At 48.0% G+C, this 21,880-nt stretch overlaps 1 protein-coding gene across 1 annotated transcript; it reads left to right on the forward strand.

Annotated features, from left to right (window-relative positions):
* The first annotated feature begins 3,369 nt into the window (after window positions 1-3,369).
* Window positions 3,370-21,255, forward strand: MIS18BP1 (MIS18 binding protein 1). Its single transcript, XM_052696528.1, is given in 18 exon segments — window positions 3,370-3,465; window positions 3,467-3,706; window positions 3,709-4,195; window positions 5,315-5,446; window positions 6,962-7,461; window positions 9,165-9,241; window positions 10,114-10,244; window positions 10,646-10,736; window positions 11,564-11,727; window positions 13,741-13,907; window positions 14,831-14,939; window positions 15,530-16,298; window positions 17,090-17,256; window positions 18,153-18,295; window positions 19,227-19,375; window positions 19,896-19,977; window positions 20,554-20,611; window positions 20,791-21,255. Coding segments are annotated over 18 exon segments (3,657 nt in total). The 3' UTR covers window positions 20,886-21,255.
* The last annotated feature ends 625 nt before the right edge of the window (window positions 21,256-21,880 follow it).

The raw sequence follows: 21,880 nt of genomic DNA on the forward strand, positions 1-21,880 counted from the left end.
GGAGAGACACAATCTTTTCTGGGTGCAGTGGGCTTTTGGAGAATGTATGTTCCAAACTACAGCCTTATTGTAAGCCCCTTTTATCAGGTGATGCAGAAGAAGAATGATTCTACGTGGGGCCCTGAGCAGCAGCAGGCTTTTGGACAGATTAAACAGGAGATAGCCCAAGCTGTGGCCCTCGGACCAGTATGGATGGGACAGGATGAAAAGAACATCCTCTACACTGCTGCTGGAGAGAAAGGTCCCACTCAGAGTCTGAGGCAAAAAGCCTCAGGAGAGACCGAAGGCCAACCCCAGGGATTTTGAAGTAAAGCATATAGGTGGTCGAAAGAGTGCTACACTCCAACTGAGAAGGAGATCCTAGCCATGTATGAGGGGGTTCAGGCTGCTTCTGAACTAAATGGCACTGAAACGCAGCTCCTTCTGGCACCTCAACTACCAGAACTGCTGCTGAACATGTTCCTCAGCACAACATCCCAATGTTCCTGAACACCTCCAGGCACGGCGACTCCACCACTCCCTGGGCAGCCCGTTCCAGCACCTGACTGCTCTTTGGAAGAAGAAATGCTTCCTAGTATCAACCTGACCCTCCCCTGGCACAACTTGAGGCCGTTCCTACTGTGCTGTTGCTGTTACCTGGGAGCAGAGGCTGACTCCCCCCTCAGCACATCCTCCTTTCAGGCTGTCATAGAAGGCTATAAAGTCTCCCCTGAGCCCCTTTTCCACACTGACCCACCCCAGCTTCCTCAGCTGTTCCCCATCAGATGTGTGCTCCAGAGCCCTCACAGCTCCGTTCCGCTCTCTGCCCACATTCTAGTGCCTCACTGTCTGTCTATCTGGCAATGAGGGGCTTAACACCAAACCCTCTAGACTCAACATACTGCAACAGGCCAGCCCCATCTGCAAACAGACCAGGGGAATAAACACAAACCTCTCCTGGGCAGCTCTGCGCTGCCCCGACCACTGGGCCAGGAGAGACTGGGAGAGGATTTGAGCTGGAACTGCCACACACCCACTGGAAATTGTTCCTTCTCCTGAGCAGTGTTGTGGCAGCTGCCACACAGGCTGCACTGCAAAGTGCAGCTGAACTCCTGTGTCTTCAGCCAGATCTGCAGTGTATGGCTAGACACAGGAAAACCTGTGTGCTTTTTGGCTGCAGTGTGCATAGCTTCTCATGGAAACACTTAAAGGACTTCACCTTTTTGTGTCATCTTCAGTGGGTGCTGTCACTGAAGAGTGCTGTACTCTAAGTGTAGAGGCATACAAGCGAGCACCTGCAGTCCTGTGAGCCATGTCACTCTTCTGCATCATGTTTCTGTCCCAGGGAGATGCTTGATGTACAAAAACCAAGGGAACAAACAGCTTCTGTTGGTCCTTGAACATCTATGGCACCCATGAGAGAATGCAAATGTTCTGTGTTCCCAAAGCAAGGCTCTGATGGGAGAAGTAGAGCAAAGGGAGGGAGAATGTTTAAAATTAAGATAGATCAGTATTGGTAATTAAAGAAATGTCCTTTTACTGTCAGGTTTTCTGTTTTCCTATAATTACTGTGAAGATCTGCAAAGAGGCATAGACTTTTAGTATAACTTTTCTTCCTAGAGCCATTTTTCTGGTAGCTCAGTCATTACACTAGTGATATCTACACATCTGCCTGGCTAACTGGTGTGTAACTTGCTGGCATTACCTTCACTGCACTTAATCCCCCTTTCTTGTTTGTTTTCCTTTATTTAATGGAAGGCATACACCCATTTCTGAGAGAAAACTGTACTTTTGTTTTAATTTTCCAGGCTTTTATGTCATCCAATTTGTCCTTCAGATTTTTGAGACCTTAAATCAATTGCTTGTATGGCTGAAAAGAAACCCACAGGTTTCTTTGTCAGGGTGGGAGGGCAGAAGTAAATATACCCATGTTTAACATGTATACACATGCCTGCACATGCAGGATGGTTTATTATGGCCTTCAAAATTTCCTAGTGGGGACAGTTCTCTATTCCTCTCCCTTTGCTCACTGAACTCTCAAAGCTTTTGGCCTTGCTTACAATGCCTGTGCATACCTTCCACTAGAAGAAATCTCTGCAGCATTGCTTACTCAATTACCTAAAGATAAGGAGCTCCTCTCCCGCACAAAAAGGCTTCTGCATTCTGACGCGGGTTTGCAGTGTTCATTTACACACCTTCAACATCAGCCCACATTAGTACCCAGTCCCAGGAAATGCATCTATTCAGCTTTACAGTCACAAGAAATCAGTGGGACTACTCAGATACCTTGGCCATATGTTCTACTGTTACTGGTCAGTAAGCATAAGGTGGGCTAGAAACCAACTGTCAGATGAGATTCAGCAAGAGGACATCCAAGACCTTCCTGCCAGTGGAGAAAGAAGAGGCATATGCAGAAGGCAGAGCATTGTTCCACCTGCCTGGCCATCTGAAGCAGATGAGCATGGCCTTCAGCTGAGGGGAGTCCTACCCTGCAGGACTTGCTGAAATCCAGTTTCTCTTAGTGGCATTTTCCTGTGCTGTTTCCATGCTGTTCTGGTACTCCAAACAATCCCCAAGATCTGTGCAGTACCCTAAACACAGTATTGATGGGACCTTACACATATGGAGCGTGTTTTGCAGGATGACTCCTTGCTCCTTCAGGCTTCACTGGCATCAAAACAGAGCAGAAGCTGCTGTTTCAGACAACCAAAACAATCATGACCCAAGGCATGCAAAAGCATCGGATGTTTTACCCTCATTCCTGGCCTTGGATATCAGAAGTGCAAACCGTTACTGGTTTTAATTTTCACAACCTGACAAGGCTCAGACACAGCTGCCACCCTCCAGGTGTGACCCTGAGCTAAAGAACCTGCACTTTTTACCTCCAAACCCAACACTGGCCCTGCAACAGTCAGCTCTCATCCATACGCAGCAGCTGCTCCACCTGTATGCAGCACCATAAATACCCAAAGAAAATCAATTAACTGCCCTACTATTTGTTGTAAGTTTAAGGTCTCTGTAGGCAACCAGCATTACTTTTTCTTCCTTACATAATCAACCTCTCCTTTCCTTTAGGGAACAAAGCAATAGCAAATTAGACATTCTCCATAGGAAGCTCTCCTGGGCCCAGCATGTAGAAGAAAAAAAAAAAAAAGCCTTGCTTTGTGCTGTTAATGAGGTTTATTTATCACCTGTGAACACCTACAGCTTCCTCAACTACACTCTTAGAGCTCACAGCCCCCTTTTGCTAGAAAGGAGGAACTACACTCACCGAACTTCTTACAGATCCTACTGCGCTTTCCCAAAAGGAAGAAATGCAAAGGCTTCGGCAGGTAACGAGTGAAACAGGTCTCCTCGGCTTAAAGAAAAGCTTCACAGGCGTCTGAACCCATGACAACAGAAGAACTACGCGGCTCTCTCACTACCCTCCCCATCACCCAGCAGCAGCACCAGCTCTGCACACCGCTAACACAAAGTGCCGCACCGGGGGGCCGCCACAGCACCGCCTGCAGAGAGCGAGCAGCCCCAGCGCAGCCCTCTGGCGGAAGCACTACCTAACCGGAAGCGGCGCTCTGCTATTTCACTTCCGCTCAGCTCCGCCATTTCCGTCCCGCGCCCACTGACGTCACGCAGCCCCGCAGCCAATCGTCGCGAGGGAGTTCCAACTCAAATCCTCTCATGTGCGCTGCGCGCGCTCGGTGAGCGGCGCGGGGCGGGGCGGGGTGGGGCCGGGCCGGAGCGCTGCTACGGTGGGACCGGGATCCGGGGAGCGGGCCGCGACGGGACGGCCCGCCGCCTTGCGCCGCGATGATCGCCACTCCCCGCCGCGGTGAGATGCCGTTCCAGGCGGTGTTCCTCAGCTCCGTCCCGGCGGGCACGCTCACCCCGCTGAAGGCCCTGCGGTGCCGCGGCAACGCCGCGCTTCTCCCGCCCGGCCCGGTGCTGCAATCCACGCTGCTGGATGGCGGCGGAGGCGGGCGGGAGCAGCTGGAGATCGGCGAGATCAGCGAGATTCGTCCCGGGCCCGGACCGCCACCGCCGAAACGCCTCGCACGCGAGCAGCCGGCCCGGCAATCCCCGGCCGCGGCCTTCCTGAGGATGAAGATGAAGATGAAGATGAAGGGCGGTGGCAGCGACCGCATCCTGACGCCCGGCGGGCCCGGGCCGCGCCTTGCGGGCGGTGGGCAGCGCGGGGCAGCGGAGCCGCTCAAGAGAGGTTCGTAACGTGGGGCCGCACGGGGAGCGATAGCGGCGTTCTGCCGGCTGTGTGTGGGGGGGCGGGGGGGCTTAGAGCTGAAACAGGGCGGTTGGACGCGTTCCTTACCCAGAGGCGGTGCGGCCCGGCGCTGCTGCCCGGAGCTCTGGCCGTTCCTCTGTGTCTGAGTGGGCAGCCGGAGCTGCTGGCACTCGGCACGCGCAGGGGTGGAACTCGATGGTCTGCAAGGCCCCGCCCAACTCCTCCGTGCTGTGCATCTGCGATCTGTTTGAATCGCAGAATGACAGAATGGCCCGGGTTAGAAGGGACCTCAAGGATCACAAAGCTCCAACTCCCCACCAATGCAGAGCCACCAACCTGCACATTTCATAGCAGCCCAGGCTGCTCAGGGCCCCGTCCAACCTGGCCTTGAACACCTCCAGGGATGGACAGAGCATCCACAGCCTCTCTGGGCAGCTGTTCCAGCACCTCACCACTCTCACAGCACACAACTTCCCCCTGACATCCAACCTCCATCTGCCCTCCCTCAACTTCAAACCATTTCCCCTTGTCCTGCTGTTATCTCCCCTTTCCAAGAGTTGATTCCCCTCCTGTTTGTAGGCTGCATTTAGGTATGGAAAAGCTGCAATGAAAACTAGGCTAAGCACTGAGCTGTACCTTGTCTGTAGCGCAGACAGCTGCTGACTGATTGCTTTTGCTGGGAAGTTGTTGACTGTTGCTGTGGAGATAGTAGTGCCCAAGCTTCATGTTTAGTTATTAAATAGCCTTCCTAAATCTCCTTGCTGCAACTTAAAGCCCCTCCTCACTGTCACTGTCACTGTTGAACGTGATAAAAATGAGTAACCTCTTATTTATGCAAAAAGTGAAAATTCTGCAACTTTCCTTTCTAACCCCAGTTTTCCAAAATGCCTGTTTCTATCCTGCATCATCCTATTTGTTTCAGTAATGATTTCTGAGTCCTTTGTTCCTCTGTGGGGAACTGCTGGTTAGACCTTACTACTACAAAATGGATCTCGCTTGTATTCAGATCTTATGAAATGTGCATTTTGCTTCTCCTCCCTCCCACCCCATTGATTTTCTTCCCCAATTCCAAATGATTTTTTGAACTGTTGTTTCCAGAATTACCTTGCATTCGGATTCCTCAGAACCAGGCTGTGAAAATGCTGAACGTAGACCCCATTGTGTTGGAATCTCCTCAGAAGTTCTTCTTGCGTGTAAAGCAGAAATTGCAGCAGAAGCAGCAGCAAAAAGGTACTTGGTTCTGCCTTTAGAAACACTTCAAAAGCTTGTGGGACTTCAGGACTCTCTTCTTGCTTATAATTTTTGTGTGCTATTGGCAGAATATTGCAGGGTATCATTTGCCTTTGTAGTCTGTGCACAGAGGAAGGAGGTGTGAGAAACCTGCAAGTCTGCCTTTTCAGCCCTGGGGATGGAGTTAAGACTTGCAGGCTGCAGGGCAGGGTGCTGCCTGCTGGCACTGAAGTTTGACATCGTTTGTCTGTTGGATTTTTGTTTGCTTTTTCTTTCATGTGTGCACGTACTGAGCTCGTTCAGCCTCTGGTGTTGTGGTTAAGAACTCTTTATAAATTAGGTGTGACAGTTTGGTACTGGAATGGGAATTTGGTGGAAATATCCTAAACTTTTTCTTGGCTAAGTCTTTTCCCCACTCTGTTGCTTTTAATACGTAAAAAGAAAAAGCTTGGTTCCCTGATGAGAAAAGTGGAACAAAGACTCAGGGAGCTGCAAGCCGGTGAGCCTCACATCTGTGTCTGGGAAGATCACAGAGCAGATCCTTCTGAAAAAGATGTTCAGTGAGGGAGGAGGAGGTGATCTGAGACGGGCAGCACAGCTTCACCAAGGGCAGCGCGTGCCTGAGCCACTGCTGGCTCCTGTCCTGGAGCGCTGGCAGCGCTGGGCAGAGGAGGCAGCTGATGTGCCAGCCTGGAGTTGTGCGGGGCCTTGACGCGGTCCTGCAGCGCATCCTTATCTCTGAATTGCAGCGATGTGGATTTGAAGGTGGACTGTTTGGTGGGTTAGGAATTGGTCAGGAGGCTGCAGCCGTGAGGCTGTGGTCAGGGGCTCCGTGTGTGTGTGGAGGCGGCCGCAGGCGCTGTGCCCAGGGGTTGGCCTGCCTTGGACCAGAGTTCTTCATCAACGCAGGCGGTGGGATCGAGTGCACCCTCAGCAAGTTTGCTGATCACAACGAGCTGTATTTCTCACTGGTACCTCATCTAAATCCACCCTCTGTTATTTTAAAGCTTAGGATTCCCCATATTCATTTTTGTTCTGCACTGTTTCTTGAGAGCAGCTCTGTACGTACGTATGTTGTATCGTTCTTTTCCTAGAATGCAAACCAAGAGAATGATGCATGGCAAAGACAGTGTTGTTCAGCTTCAAAACAGCAGTTAAATTAGGGGAAAACTCAGAAACCAATGTCTGTAGCTCCCAGCATAGCAGCAGCATGGGTAGAAATCAAGGTCTTGAAGTTTGGAAAGAAGGATGTGTTTGAGATTCTGTTTTTTATGGGTAGCAGAACCTTTTCTCTATAGGAAGAAAGGTAAGTATGCTAATAGACGTGTACATCAGCCTGCTTTTGGGTGAGGGTGGGATGCTTATTTGTTGATCTGTGATGAAAATCTAGTACAAACAAATTCAACAAAGTGCTTGCTGTGAGGATTGGCAGTTGAATTAGTGCTTTCAGAATAGTAGTGCTAACCATGAGAACATACTTATATTAACATCACTAATGGCCTTTTTTTTTAACAGCAGGTCCACCACTTCCAAGCCCAAACAAGCAGAACGTTCCTCCTCTCCCAGCTGCAGAAAAGCCAGTAATCAAATCTGCTTGTGGTGAGCTGCTCCCCAGTGCTCAGACAGCGTGTGTGGCTGCTGCTAAGGACAATGAGGATAATTTCCTTGTGGAATCGATGGATGCTGATGATGAAATGTCTCTAAATACAGTAGCAAGTACTGTGGGTGTCCATTGTACCCCTTCTGACCCTGGGGATCAGCTAGAAGGAAGATGTGGAAACAGAGAAGCAAAACGTACTGAGCAGGAGAAAGGACGGCTGCAGCCGAGCAACCAGCGAGCTGAGCACAGAGCAGAAAAGATACTGGAGACTGCAGCTCAGAAACCCACACAGCACTTCTGCAGCGTTGTGCTCTCTCCTCTCCATGTGCCGAGGAAGCAGAAGCAGAAGGAAAACTGTAATGGCCCTTTGGATAAAGCTCGGGCAGGTCAGATCGCTGTCACAGCCAACAAGGAGGTGGGAGAACTTACTGCCTTGTTACACCCATAGGGTAAAACTTCCCGTGGGCTGCCTGTAGCTTGTGTCATGTTTTTCTGTCAGAAGCAATGAGTGCACAGCTGAAACTGCTGGGTGTGACTCTGGGATGGAGTCCACCTTCCATGCAGCAGCCCAGACAGGGCCGCACCCTGCGCTTGTCGCTGCAGCAGCAGTGATGTGCAGCACCGCTCCGTCTCTCGCTGGGCAGCGCTGGCACAGCAGCAAGGCTGCCCCAGAGCCAGCGGGGAGGGAGCAGTGCTGGGGTGCTGCTCTGTGCCACCAGAGTGATATCTCACACTGTGGAACATCGCAGCAGCAGTGGGAGCTGGGGAAGGAGGAGGGGAGCTCTCGTTATGGCAGTGTCCTCCAACAACTGCTACATCAGTTGAGGCTCTGTTTCCTAAGGTGTAGCCGAGCGTTGCTTGCTGATGAGAAGCAGAGAGTAATTTTCTCCTTTTGCTTCTGTACAGTCTTTGTGTTGTTTTTTGTTGTTGTTGTTTGTTTGTTTTTAATTAAATCAAGCTGTTCTTTAGCTCAGCCCACAAGGCTTCTTTCACCATTTGTTTTCCCCCTGTTTTTTTGAGGTGGGGGAGTGAGAGAGTGGCGTGGTGAAGCTGAGCAGAGTAAAACCTCCTCAGACTGTAGTGGTAAATATTTTCCTCTCAAAAGACTTCATTTTTTTTTTCCCAGATGAAGGTTTGGTTGGTTTGTGTTAAAGAAGGCTTTTTCCTTTAGTGTTCACAAGCTGCAGTCTGGGCTCGAAGAGCTCTCAGCTTGAAGGGATTTTCTGTGAGATGAATTAAATATGTTCATTGCCCCACTGCTGTGATGTCCCATTCAGCTCTTGGGTGTATAGGTAAAGCTGAGAGAAGGAGGGAAGATAATTCCTAGCTGTAGGCTCGGTGGCCCTTGAGCTAACTGAATCTCTGTGTATTGGATAGTGAGGTGGAGATCTTGGGTGTAGTGCCAGAATATCCAAACTGATGTTATGGGAGGCAAGAATTTTTCCTAGAAGTTCAGTTTGCAGATAGAATTTTCTCTTCAATAAGCACTTGGTGGTACTTAGAGCTTGCTGATTCGATCTCAAGGAAAGCAGTGTGTTGTGAAGCTGAACCTCAGCAGTGAGCCTAGGGACTCCCCAGGGGCTGTGTTTTTGTGCCCATGAGACATTTCAGCCCAAAGTGATCTCTTAAAATATGAAGGTTGTGCACAGTGAATGTCCAGCAGTTTTTAGTATTGGATGCAGACATTTTAATGTGCTGAATTTTAGTAAGAACAGAGCTAGTAATTTTATTTTCTCATGACAACTTGTTTTTGTGAGCGGTGCTCTGGGGAATGATGGTGTGTAAGAGGGATGGCATGCTGCTGGTGCTTTTTGAGGAGGGCTTTTTGGGTTTGCTAGGAGCCCTGGCCAATGAGTTTGACTTCCAAAAGCCAATGCTAAGTTTCTCAAGGTGCTTGTTTGAAATTCATGTATTCTGCACTGTGATCCAACTTGCTTGTGATTCTACATTTATGCATTTAACGGCTGGTTTCAGATTTTTTTGGTCTGGAAGATGATGCCTAAATAGATTCTCAGGCTGTACAGGAGTTGGTTTCTACTTTGCCAGCGCATTGGCAATGTTGCATGGCTTAGTCTGATACAAGAACCGTGGCAGATCTGATCTTTTTTTTCCCCACAGAAAAGAATCTGCCTTTCCAGGTGGCGCATTAAAGTGATGAGCGGTAACACGGCAGTGTGCGTCGAGGGAAAGCGAAGGTAAGGTCAACATTTCTGATTTAAATGCAGCGTGAGGCATGTTGGAGGCTTTTCAACATCTCAGCCCTAAGGCTGGTCGCATCCCTTGAGATGTGGAGATGAGCTCGTGGGCTCGCAGTACCTTGGTCGCTGTTACAATCAGTTCCTCGCATTTCTGCTGCCTGAAGGCCTGAAGAGAGCTCTGCTGTTTGTGGCACGTGAGGCAGCTCAGCCTTTGGGCCGTTTGCCCTTAGTGCTGCTCTGCAGCTCTGTTTGCTGCTACAAAAGTGTACTTAAAACATCCCATGGAGATTCTTTTTACCTTAATGCTCCCTTTTATTTCTCACTGAGAGGTTCCCTAACCACTTGTTAATCTCTAATTTTTGCATGGACTGGAGCTCCTTCTTCAGTTATTGTCTTTTAAATAGAAAGGTAAGAAACAAAATACTCCCACTTAAACTGGACTTGTATAATAGCATCTCTATAAACTTAAACTGGACTTGTATAATAGCACCTCTGTAACATCCACGAAGGTTTCACTGCAACATGGAGCTCAGTGGAGTCCTTTAGCCTACTTTGATTTTGCAGCCTCATGCCAGGCATGTTCTGTGATGAACACATGCAGTAGTGGCAAGTTTTATTCTGTCTATATTGTTTTATTTTATATTCTTTTATTTCCTGTCCAAATATTAAATAAGACGTCCAGAAAATCTTCCAAGCTAAGAAAGGAAAACCCAGCACTTCCTACCAGTGTCCGTGTGACTCTCACATGGGTAGTACTGTTACACTGGTGTGGGATAACAATTTCTTGTCTTAAATTCCTCCTCTTATGAAAATTGTGTTGGTTTTTTTTTTGTGCATGAGTGTTGTTAATATTATTTATCTTTTCTTAGAGATATGAAGGATATGTTATGGCATAGCAATGCAGTTGTAGAACGTGTAGCTTACAACCAAGTTAAAACATCATCTGGCAATATCTACCTGCTACAGGGACATATAGATTCTGTTTGGATGAGAAAAGAAGGTAAGAAGATCATTCTTAAGGAGAGCTGTAGAATTATGGCTGCTTTCTGCTAACTTGCACGTACTGCCAAAGTGAACGTTGGTGTTACTCTGCAGTCTGGGCTCAGGGGGCTTTGAATGGAGCTGGGAGCTTTGCCCAGTCCATCAGTGCTGGGTGGGCTTCTGTTCCTGGCTCCCAAAAACTAGAATGCCATCTTCACTTGCTGATGTCTGCGTCCTGTGGCCCTCAGTTCACTTCACCATGACACACACAGTTCTTTCAAATTGGCAAAGTCTGTCTCTCTGATGTTTAAGATGTCAGTGAGTTTCTGAGGTGCCTTGGATCAGACCGAGTGCTATTTCTGTGTTTCCTGATTAAAAATATTGCTCAGCTGTGCTTAATGCCACTTCTGTTTCACACAGGATTTTCCTATCAGTTCATCAAAAGATTTAACTTTGGGTTTTCCAAAAGGTGGAAGGAACACGTTGAGGAGTTACTCAAGGAATTAAGAAGGTAATTCCTTTGGCAATTGTTTGATTGTAATACTCTCACAAGTATTAGTTGATTTGTAAGGATCTTAGTGAAAGATGAAAGATTGTAGATGGGTTTATGGAGACTTTGATCCAGGCAAATTCTGGTTGCTTTGTTGGAAGAATCACATCACAAATCACAGAACGGCCCGGGTTGGAAGGGACCCCAAGGATCACGAAGCTCCAACCCCCTGCCACAGGCAGGGCCACCAACCTCCATGTTTCACAGCAGCCCAGGCTGCCCAGGGCCTCAGCCTCTCACTCTTCTTCATAAGACTGCTTTGGATTGTTTCTATTGAGATGGGATCAGCACAAGTGAAGGGCATTGCTGATTCAGTGCCTTGAGCCATGCCACTATTTAGCTACCCCGTGAGTAGAGCTGCACTGTGCTGTTGGGTTTTGCTGGGATGGGGAGAAGACTTGGAGTCTACGTAGGTCTTTTGTTAAAGGGTAGCTGCTTTGGGTCTGGTATGGGAACTGCTGAGCCACGGCCTGAACCTCTGATTGATCACCTGAGGTGAGCAATGAGTCAACCAGAGGAGCACAGGTGAAGGCAATTCAGCTGTGCTGCCTGGCTCCACCCCTCCTAGCCCTATTTAAGAGCTGGCTGCCAGTGGGGAAGGATCTCTTCTGGAGATCTGCTCTGCCTGAGTTTGTGAGTGAGCCCAGGATAGGTGTAAGCCTTCTATTCTCTTTTGTTGTCGTAGTCTGTTTTGCCTAACTCTCTTGTTTATTTGGTGATTATAACATCCTAATATTCTTTGATTATACAGGTCTTTATTATTTTTTTCTTAAACTCTAAATCATTAGGAAAGAAAACAAAAAAAGGATCAGTGAGGATAAAAATGATGAGAGTGACTCAGTGGTGGATACAGATGAGGTGGGAAGTTCAGAAGAGTCACCAAGAAACGCAAGGAAACGTGGAACGAGGAACACTACGTATGAAGTGCTACCAAGGAAAGATGAGCACACTTGTGAGTCTTGGTAATCTTTTTCTCTAGGGAAGAAATGGACAGCTTGTCATAGCTTGGGTTTGGTGGCTTTGTTGTTTTCATAGAGCCATAGAACGGCCTGGGTTGCACAGGAGCACAGCGCTCATCCAGCTCCAACCCCTGCTGTGTGCAGGTCGCCAACCAGCAGCCCAGGCTGCCCAGAGCCACATCCAGCCTGGCCTTGAATGCCTGCAGGGATGGGGCATCCACAGCCTCCTTGGGCAACCTGTGCCAGTGCCTCACCACCCTCTGCATGAAAAACTTCCTCCTCATATCCAACCCAAACCTCCCCTGTCTCACTTTAAAGCCATTCCCCCTTGTCCTATCTTTTTAAAGCTTTTTCCTGCCAAAGAATATCTTGTTTTGTGTTGTTAATTTCAGGCTGTATGGAAGATATAACAAACTAATTGTGAAAGTTGTTCTTTGTGTTTGCATGAGCTGCAATAACGAGGAGCAGTGGCTTGTTCATGTCCTGGTTTGCTGGTGTATGAAAAATAGACGTTGTTTGGAGTCTCTTCTGAGGAATAACCCTGGGAAGGAAGCAGGAGCCTGCTTGGGTCTGTAGAGGCTGACACCAGTGGTTCCACAACTGTTTTTTCAGGCAGCAGCAAACTTGACTGAAGTTTTTCCTGGTTGCTGTATTGCATGTCATGCTCTTATCAGTCATTCTGGGTTGTCTGTGGGATTCAGTCTCTCCAGGCTCTGTTCTTGGGACTCCCATGCAATGGTGGCCTGCACCCTTTTCTGGCTGGCTTGATTTTAACTCCTTCCTTGGATCTGTTCCTGCAGCAGGCTTGTTTTATGGTATCTAAATGGTTTATTGCCAGAGCTGAGGAATAGTGATGTGCTAACAAGCATTGGGCATGGTCTGAATGGTTGTGGAAGAATTACCTCTTTTGGCTTCCTTTCCAAAGGAAACAACTGTAAAGCCACAACCCCATGGCCAACACTTTTTCTTTGCCCCTTAATGCAAACTTCATTACAGACACTAATAGCTTCTGGTTTTTGACTTCTTTTCTATATCTTGTCATAGGCTCCAGCAGGGCTTGCAAACTGTTGGTACTGTCATCAGGTTGTGTTGCTCCTACTATGACAACTGTTTTATTTTCTCATTACTGTGAAGGTTTGCTCAGTGTGACAACTTTTATCACTGTAATTCTCTGTGACTTTCAAGTTCTTCATAGCCTTGTAAGCAAAGCTAAAGGTTCACAGTGATGTGGTTTATAATTCATGAAGATGATTATTTCAGTCTTGTTCAAGTATGCTTATTTCTGACCTGCATGCTCATAAAAGAGCATCATTACTTTGTGGTACATTTGTATTTTCCTTATCATCTGTGCAAGTTCTAGGGTAGTATCACAGAATCACAGGGCTGGGAGGGACCTCAAGGGTCACGAAGCTCCAACCCCCCTGTGCCATGCAGGGCCACCAACCTCCCCATTTCACAGCAGCCCAGGCTGCCCAGGGCCCCATCCAACCTGGCCTTCAACACCTCCAGGGATGGACGGGGCATCACAGCCTCTCTGGGCAGCTGTTCCAGCACCTCACCACTCTCACAGCACACAACTTCCCCTGACATCCAACCTCCATCTGCCCTCCCTCCACTTCAAACCATTTCCCCTTGTCCTGCTGCCATCTCCCCTTGCCAAGAGCTGACTCCCCTCCTGTCTGCAGGCTCCCTTTAGGCACTGCAGGCTGCACTGAGCTCACCCCGCAGCCTTCTTTTCTCCATGCTGAACAAGCCCAGCTCCCTCAGCCTGTCTTTGTAGTGGAGGTGCTGCAGCCTCTGATCATCTTTGTGGCTCCTCTGGACCCCCTGTTCTGGTCCCTAAGTATGGTTGGGTTGTGGCTGGTCTTGATCTTGATAGAACTGAGCAGTTCTATGATTCTAATCTAACAGGTTTAAGTACAAGGTCGCTCTTGTGCTTGTGAAGTGTGTGATAGTGAGTTTTCAGTGCGATGTTTGGGCAGAAGTGAAGCTGGTTTCTCTCGCAGATCAAACACCACAACACAGACCTGCTCTGGACGGCTCCTGTGGGATCTACACTCGGAGCGGCCGCCTGGTCAAACCACCGCTCAGCTTCTGGTGTGGGGAGCGTGAGTTTGTGGATCAGGAGCTGAATGTTACGATTCAGAAAGGTGGGACAGATTATCTGAGCATGGTGAGTGTCCTTTGCACGCTGTGAGCTGTGTGTTTCTGTCAAATGCAGTAACAAATACAGCGGCCACTTGGGCCTTGAACTGGTGGGCTGCTCTAATGAGTGCCTCACTAGGTAGAATGTTTTGGAACCATAATAAAAACATTTTAAAGCAGAAAAGATAAGTCTGAATTATCAAGTAATTGTTGCATGAGAAGCTGAGATAATATATGATTCCTTCTGGGAAAAATGGAACATTCTGGAAGGCCAGGAAGTTGTGCAGAGGCACTGCTTTGGGTTACAGAGGTTCCCAAGTAAAACACTTCCTGCAGTGTAACATCAGGTCCCTGCCAGCATGGCAGAGCTCACAAGGGACGTCAGGGCTGTAGGCTGGGTTTTGCATCATCTCTGCTGTTCTCAGCTTTCCCTTTTCTGTGTAGTTTCATATTCATTAGGAGCAGATGATTCCTCATTTCTTACACCTCGGTCTGTCCACGCGCTCCTCAGTGTTGATTGGGGTGGGTGATTCTCATTTATTACGGCACTTCAAGCAGCTCTGGCGGTGCTGTGGTGAGGGCATTGTGTGTGAAGGAAGGCAGCATTCTCTTCAGCAGCTGTTTTTTCCTGAAGATGAATTGCCCATACGCCCAGGGAGCGCACTAACTCTTGTCAGCAGCTCCAGCAGTGCGGCCGTGTCCGATTCACCAACAGGTCCTGGCTTTTGAGATTTTAACTGTTAGAGAATGGAGCTGGGTCTGGTGAGGTTGCCTCAGTCACAGGCACTCCTATGAGCACCTGTGTGCATCAGACAGCCCTGAGGAGCTTCTGGGCAGTGCAGGAGTCTTGACTGCCCATCCTGTAAACGTTTGGCTTTTTCAGAGCTGGCGTCGGTAGGCTGGGTATGTAAGCTGTAGCAGAAGTTTAGATTAAATTGTTTTGTTTTGAAGATGTATAGTACTGAAAAACCTAAAAGAAAGACCAGCTCGCTCTCCAAGGTGAAGGAAAGAAAGCTTTCAACAAAGACAGTGGAAGAAAAAACAAAAAGTCAAGATAAAGGTAAGGAAAAAAAAAAAAGTTTTTGCTTGTTCTATCCAAAGTTATTGAGTGGATTTGGTGGACGATGAGCCGGGTGCTGCAGTGGTGTGGTGATGTCTGGCTGATGCAAGCAATTTATTTACACCTTTGATTATCATTCACTTCTGTGAAGAGTTAGAGTAACACTGATGGCCAGTTTCACAGCTCAGAATTGTTTGTAAACTGCTGCTTTGGTTCAGCATGGGGACATGAACATTTCTTTCCAGAAATCAAAGCAGTTATGAGTTTTATGTACTTAAGTTTCTGCTCCTATGCTTTGGATCTCAGTATGCCTGATGTGTGCAACCTGAGGGAGCTGCCTCGGCCAACATTCCCTGTGGGAACAAAGAGTGCTGGAAGTACTGGAAGTCTCCCTTGCATGAAGGGCCTGCCTGCTGCTGGCTGTGCTCCCTCTGAGCTGAGGAGGAGCATTTGCTCAGTCTAAATCTGCTGCTCAGAACTGGCTTCGTGCTGTTCTGACTTGGGAGAGGGAGTATTTTTCAGCACTGCTCATCTATCAGAGTGCAGTAATGATTTACCTGACGTGTGTGATGTACTGACATCTCTTTCAGGGAAAGGTGAAGAGAAAAGAGTGAGTACTAAAAACAAAGCCACGTCCACTGGAAGCGGAGAGGCCAGGCGCTTTATTTCAGATGATGAAAGTGATCATGCAAGTGATATTAATAAAATTAAAACATGGCTTTCTAATAAGGCGACTCGCTTAAATGCTGAAGATGCAAACAAGCTTAACTATAATAGCAGAAACACAGGAACAAGAAAAGAAAAGACAGGAAAAGAATATGGAGAAGTGACTACAGATCAGAACATGTACTCCTTAAGGTCAGCACAAAAACCTTGTCAAGGTAAGCCTTTAACAGAGGAATCCTCAAGCAAAGATGAGGAAGAGGAATCCAGAGACTACATCCAGTTGACTGTCAGAAGGAAAAATAAACCTTTTTTGCCAAAAGAGGTGCAAAACTCTGAATCTTCGTCTGCCTGTGAAAGGCTGCAGGGCAGCACAAGCGAGGTGTCAAGTGAACGCCAGGCAGTCGCACACTGCGCTGCCGCCTCCCATTCCATGCAGCTGAGGCAAAGGATACCTGCCTTCATTGAGAGCTCTGACTCCTTCACAGAAGAAACCTCTTCTGGTGAGGAATATCACATAAGGGAAAAGAGATCAGAAGCGTCCAACAGAAAAGCAAACGGTGCTGTTAATCAAACTGCCAAGCCTTCAGCAGCGAAACCGAGTGAAGCCAAGGGGGACAAGGTGCACAAAACTCTTGATTTTTTTTCAAAGGCAGCTGATGACTGGTCTCCAAAGGAACTGCAGAAGCTGCACAGGCAAGTGGTTCCCTTGTCTTCAGAGGGCAAAGCCTCTCTCAGATAGCAGGAGGCATAATTTGGGTACTGGAATGTTTGGTGGTCTTCTGAATTTGGATTTCTCAGGGTTTTGGTTTTGAAGCAGCCCCACGTTATTTTATATTTCCTTCTGCTGTAATTCCCTCTTACGAAATACTTCTGGCTCACAAATTAAGAGAACAGTAGAATGAAGCAGACCAGGATTTCCTGCAGTAGCTGTGGTGTGTGAGCAGCCCTCGCCTCTTCCACGTAATGCAGAGTGAGAGGAGCACAGTTAGCAGCTGCAATTTGGTGGTTCAGTGCTCCTCCACTGCTTTCCAGATATGCCTGCTTTTTTGTGAGACAGGCATCTCTACGAACAAAGCTGAAAAACACATTAACATGTATTATAGGAGTAAAGGTGGTCATATTTCTCTTCCCTGATGGACTAAAACACTAACCATGTGGTGTTTGTGTATTTAGATCTGGTGGAGGGGAGACTAACACGAGGATATTCAATTAGCACATTGGACAATTACTTAATTAGCTACTGGGCAGTGTTTAATATACACACAGTGTTGGAAAATAGCTGGGTTTGGATGCATTTTTCACTTTGTAAGGATGATGTGCACCTCGTACCAGGCGTTCACATAACAGCTGCATGTTACAGTGCCTCTGCTGCACGCCAGCTCTCCCCACGCAGTGCACCTGGGCACGCTGTTATTCTCAGGTGCGTGGCAGTGCAGCTCAGATTCTCCTGTATGAGGAAGGCTGTGCTTCTGTTCTCTTGGCAGGGCAGTGGCTTCATTTCCCAAGCACAAGAATGGTTTCTGGGTGGAGGTGGCGATGGCTGTCGGGTCTCGTTCTGCTGAGGATTGCCAGCACAAGTACACAGAAGAACAGGCAAAAACTTCCCAGAGACCCACAAAGAAAACCGGGTCAGGAAAGCCAGGACAGAAAGGTACTGAGCGCTTGGCTCTGACTATAAGTTGGTCTTTGCATTTGGAATTTGTTATTTATTGTGTAATGCGGGATGCAGCCATAAGCACACACACGCCTGATAAGTAAACAATAAGCAGTTCTTTGTTTTATTGTGCTTGGATTGGAGTCCTGTAGTAAAGGAGGTTATCTTCTACACTGCAAAGGTTTGTTGCAGAGCTTGAGGGATGTTGTAGCAGAAATGCTGTCACAGCCTGAAGCAGTGATGGAGCACCTGGTGGGAAGGCAGAGCCAACCAGGGGAGCTCAGGTGCCTGCAATGGAAGGTGCCTGAGTGACGGAAGGGCTGGAGCCAGGATCCTCCCCTTCCCAGACCTCACTGAAGGTTGGCAGTGCAGGTGAGGGTGTCTCTTGCTGGAGATCCCTGCATACCCGAGGTCTCCCAAAGATGAGCAGCTCTCTTCCTTCAGTTCTGCATCTATGGCTGCTGCCTTTGGGCTTGCTCTCATTTGCTGTATCCAAAGGCTGCTATTATCATCCCATTGCATTACAGATGTCATAAGAGACTGAAGCAGAAAGGAGAAGAAAAAGGGCAATTTAGAGTTTTTTCCAGGCAGGCTTAACCTGTGTTCCTCGCCTAGGAGGAGGCAGCTGTTTATAAGGCTCTGCAGTAACTTTCTGATTAAGATGTAGGAAGGATTTATTTTTGGAAGTGTAAATTGTATGGAAATCCAGAGGACCACAAAGAAGCTGTGAGAAGTTCCCATGAGAGAAAGAACCTTATTGCTAGCACTGATCGATTCTATGATTCCATTCTGTTCTACAACTCCATTCCATGATTCTCTGATTGCATCCAGCTTATTTAAGAGTATGCTTTGTAATTAATGTCTTAGAAAAAGTAATGCTTGGATTCATGCAGATAAGACAGAGCCAGTTGCAATAACTGCCAAAGTGGGAACCTTCAAAAGAAAGCAGCAGATGAGAGATTTCCTGGACAATTTGCCAAAGGATGACCATGATGATGTTTTCACTGCTACACCCTTTCAAAACAGAAGAGTGAGGGTAAGTAAATCTGGGAAAGCTGTACATATCCATGTGCTTCTCTGACTGGTAGTTGAAGGGTGTGCTACGAGGCAGCTGGTCAGTGCCAGTTGTGGTTTGGGGAGGTGAGGGTTACCCACCTGATTCATTTTTGCAGTGCTTTGCTTGCTGAGAGGGAGAACGTGGAGCATGGCTTCCTGCTGTTGTCTGTCCAAACTGGCTCCACTCAGTGATGCACGAGCCTTGATCTGGTACTCATCCAAAAGCAGAGCAACACGTGGCTCACTGAAATGCCAGCATTTAGGCACTGGTAGCTCCCTTGCTTTCTATGGACTGCGCTGTGCAATGGAGCAATCCCTGTGACAGATCTGTGCAGGCTGGCCATGAGAATCCATGCATCCACGTCCAAGACTTCCAAGATGATGGAAGTTCTCCTGTGTTTCTGGTGATGTGCTGCTCCTCTCTGAACCTTTTCAGCTCTCCTCTCTCCCTTTGAAATGGAAGGACCGCAAGTTCCCTGAGAATCCTGTAATCTTCTTCCTGAGAAGTAATGGTCAACTCTGAGCCTGGAATTTTAATCAGACTTTTTTCTTTTAATACGTGGTAGTAACCAAAAAAGGGGCAGCAAAATGTTGGGTATCTGCAGGAGCGTTGAAGTGAGACCACGCTGTCGGCTGGTGGCCCTGCGGCGTCCTCACGTACCTGCATTCAGCATTGCTGTGTCCTGCTGCTGTCTGCATCTCAGGAGGGGTGTGTAGTGGAGTCAGGAAAAGCATCTGCAGTGAGCAGAGGGACGGGGAGAGAACAAAGCCTGGGCCTGTCAGTGTGGGGAGCAGGGGTACAGCTGGGTGCAGCTGCTGGCTGCGATTGCTGTGAGGCGGAGTGGTGAGAGGCCTCTTAAGCAGGCCTGGAAAAAGGGCAGATCTTTGAGTGCTCTGTTCTGTCTTTGTAGTTGCCAACGTTCCTGGGAAGCCATGACGAGGATGATGATGACTTTGCACTTACAAACAACCCCATCACACCTTCCTCAGCTGTCTTCCCTCTGGCCAAAACCCCTCAGTGTGAGCACATCAGCCCTGGTATGCTGGGACCTATCAACAGGTGGGAACTGCATGAATGCTGCTGTTCCTTTGCTAATGCTTTCCTTTCTCATTTCTTCTGAGAAAGACCACTCATAAGGGATTAACCTCCAGTGTGCAGAATAAAGGCTGCAGGCCTTAAGGTATTTAGAGAGAACTTCCATTTGACAGCTGTGCAGTTTGAGCTACTCAAGTAAGCGGGCAACTAAAAACACTGGCAATAAAGCTTCAGGCTTTATTGGAATAAACTTTAGTGAGAAGTGGCATTTTCATATAATGGTTAATGGACATCCTGGGAAGATGATAAAGCTTTTTGTCTGATATTTGCATTATGAGTTCTATGCATGTGATTAAATTAAACTCCTCTGTGTTGAGTCATACTCCAGGGACTGTTGCTATATTTAATTGGCCAACAACTGTTTTAAATAGCCCTGCTAATCTTCTTTCTGGACTAGAACTGTGTGTGCTGCCTGTAGCTGCACGTAGCTGATGCCCTGAGCAGAGCACACCACTGCCACTGACCTGTTTGTTGATGCTTGCAGGAAGGACTGCGACAGACATGTGTTCAGGATGCAGAAAACTCAGGGCTGCAGGAGCAGCTGGGACAAAGTGAAGAAGCAGCAGGTAATGCTGGCTTCCTGCCTGTGGGTTCCACCTTGTAACAGTGCAGGTTCTGCTAAGCAGGAGGATCCCTGGCTCGCAGTGTGGGCACAGAAGGAGCACAGGACCCGTCTCCATTGACACCAAACTTCTGGGTTTTGTACCTATGTACTTCAGAGAAGAGTTACTTCTATTATGATTTATTGTCTTGATCAGACAGGCTGTCTTTTTCAGGGTCTGTGATTGCTTTTGGGTTCTGAGACCTTTCTGATGCTTTAAATTCCTGCTATCTTTTTCCTGTACAATGGGGGAAGAAGTGGGACTCCCCACCTTGCACCCTGAATTTGTGCTCCTTTCCTGTCCTTGCCTTGGTAGTTCTGCCTCTTCCATGAACAGCTGTGATCCCAGAAGCAGAACAGTGCCACTGGTTTAGCCAGAGGTTTTGGTAGATGAGCACTTTAAATCTGGTGTGAAAATGTGGCATAGCAGTAGGGCAGCTGCACTCTAATGGAACGCTGTGCCTTTCCTTCCCCCCTCCCAAATGTTTCCCCTTTCCTATGCTGCTGTCACTGCTGAGTGCAGACCTTTCCTTTTTGGCAGGCTGGCCCTTTGCATGGCACACCAGCTTCGAGCAGAACCAAGTTCACCTTTGATAAAAGTAAGTGTTTTGTTTCTCTTTCACATCAGCTCTACTCACCTTCACGCTGCTGCTGCTGTGTGGGTGTTCACAGCTGCACTCAATCATTTTCCAGCATCCTGTTTCTCACAGGACCTTGAGCTGCCTTGCCAGCTCAGACACACACACTGATGCTCTCCTCCCTGTTTTTCATGTTGCAGAAGCACAGCAGAGCCCTGCTGTAGGGAAGCTCTTTGTGGCTGAGGCAGCAGATACATCAGATGAAGAACAGGAAGATTCCTATTTTTCTGTTTGAACTTCTGGAGGTTTTATTTAGTATTTATGAACTTGTATAAAAAAGCCAAAGGAGGAGCTTCAGCCACCTCTCTGATGTGCTCCTGTGTTCCTGCTTGAAGCTCGTTTTGGCTGACCTGGCCTGCAGTGGAGCTGTGGTTGCAGCCTGTTGTCAGCTGGGTGCTGCTCAGCACTGAGGATGGCTTCTCCTGTGTGCAAAGTGGGAATTCCTTGCCCAGGTTCCCCCTTCCTTTGCCGTGTTTCTCCTGCTGAAGGCAGAGTTGTGCTCCCATACACAGGTTTGCTCTAAGATGAAATCTAGGAATGTTGCTGTACAGTATGTTTTTAATAACACAGTTTGTAATGAATTGAAAGTGCTTTATACTTTGAAATTTTTTTAAATGTGAATGTAGCAGCAGTTTTATGAGCTTTAAAGAAGCAGTGGTCTGAAATTGCTAGGGCCTGTTATATGTAAGCACTTGTTTTAAAATACTGCTTCCTGTTCCCTGTCAGCAGTGCTCAGTACTTTTAGTGTAGTACAGAAGAATAAAGCTTTGAGCATCTCTTTTCTCTGCATGGGAGGTAACAGGAAAAAGTAATTTGTAGTTCTTCAGCTCAGGAACTCACGCTGCAGGCTGTCACGCTCTGGGCCCCATGCCTGAGCTGCTGGGTGCCCCTTTCTGCCTGCTCCTTACTGGGAGAACCTTCATGTGCTCTGAAATAAATTTGCAGGGCTTACATTTGAGCTGAGCTGCTTTGAAAGCGGCTGCTGAGCTCTGCTGGGCTCTCCAGCTTTATCTTTCCTGGAAAGAGCAGAGATGCACGCATCTGCATGATCATCTGCATGCGTGGAGATGGGCACAGCTGTACCTTCTGGGGGGGAGCAGCTTCTGCTGTCCCTCTGCCACTGCTGCAGTTGGTGACAATGGGCACAGAACCATCCCAGCAGCACCACGTATGTCTGATGTGAAATCACACACTGTGAAGGTAAGGTGGAGGGAAGCCTGTGAGTAATTC

This window comes from Tympanuchus pallidicinctus, unplaced genomic scaffold, assembly GCF_026119805.1.
Source record: "Tympanuchus pallidicinctus isolate F22 unplaced genomic scaffold, pur_lepc_1.0 scaffold3, whole genome shotgun sequence".
Lineage (NCBI taxonomy): Eukaryota > Metazoa > Chordata > Aves > Galliformes > Phasianidae > Tympanuchus > Tympanuchus pallidicinctus.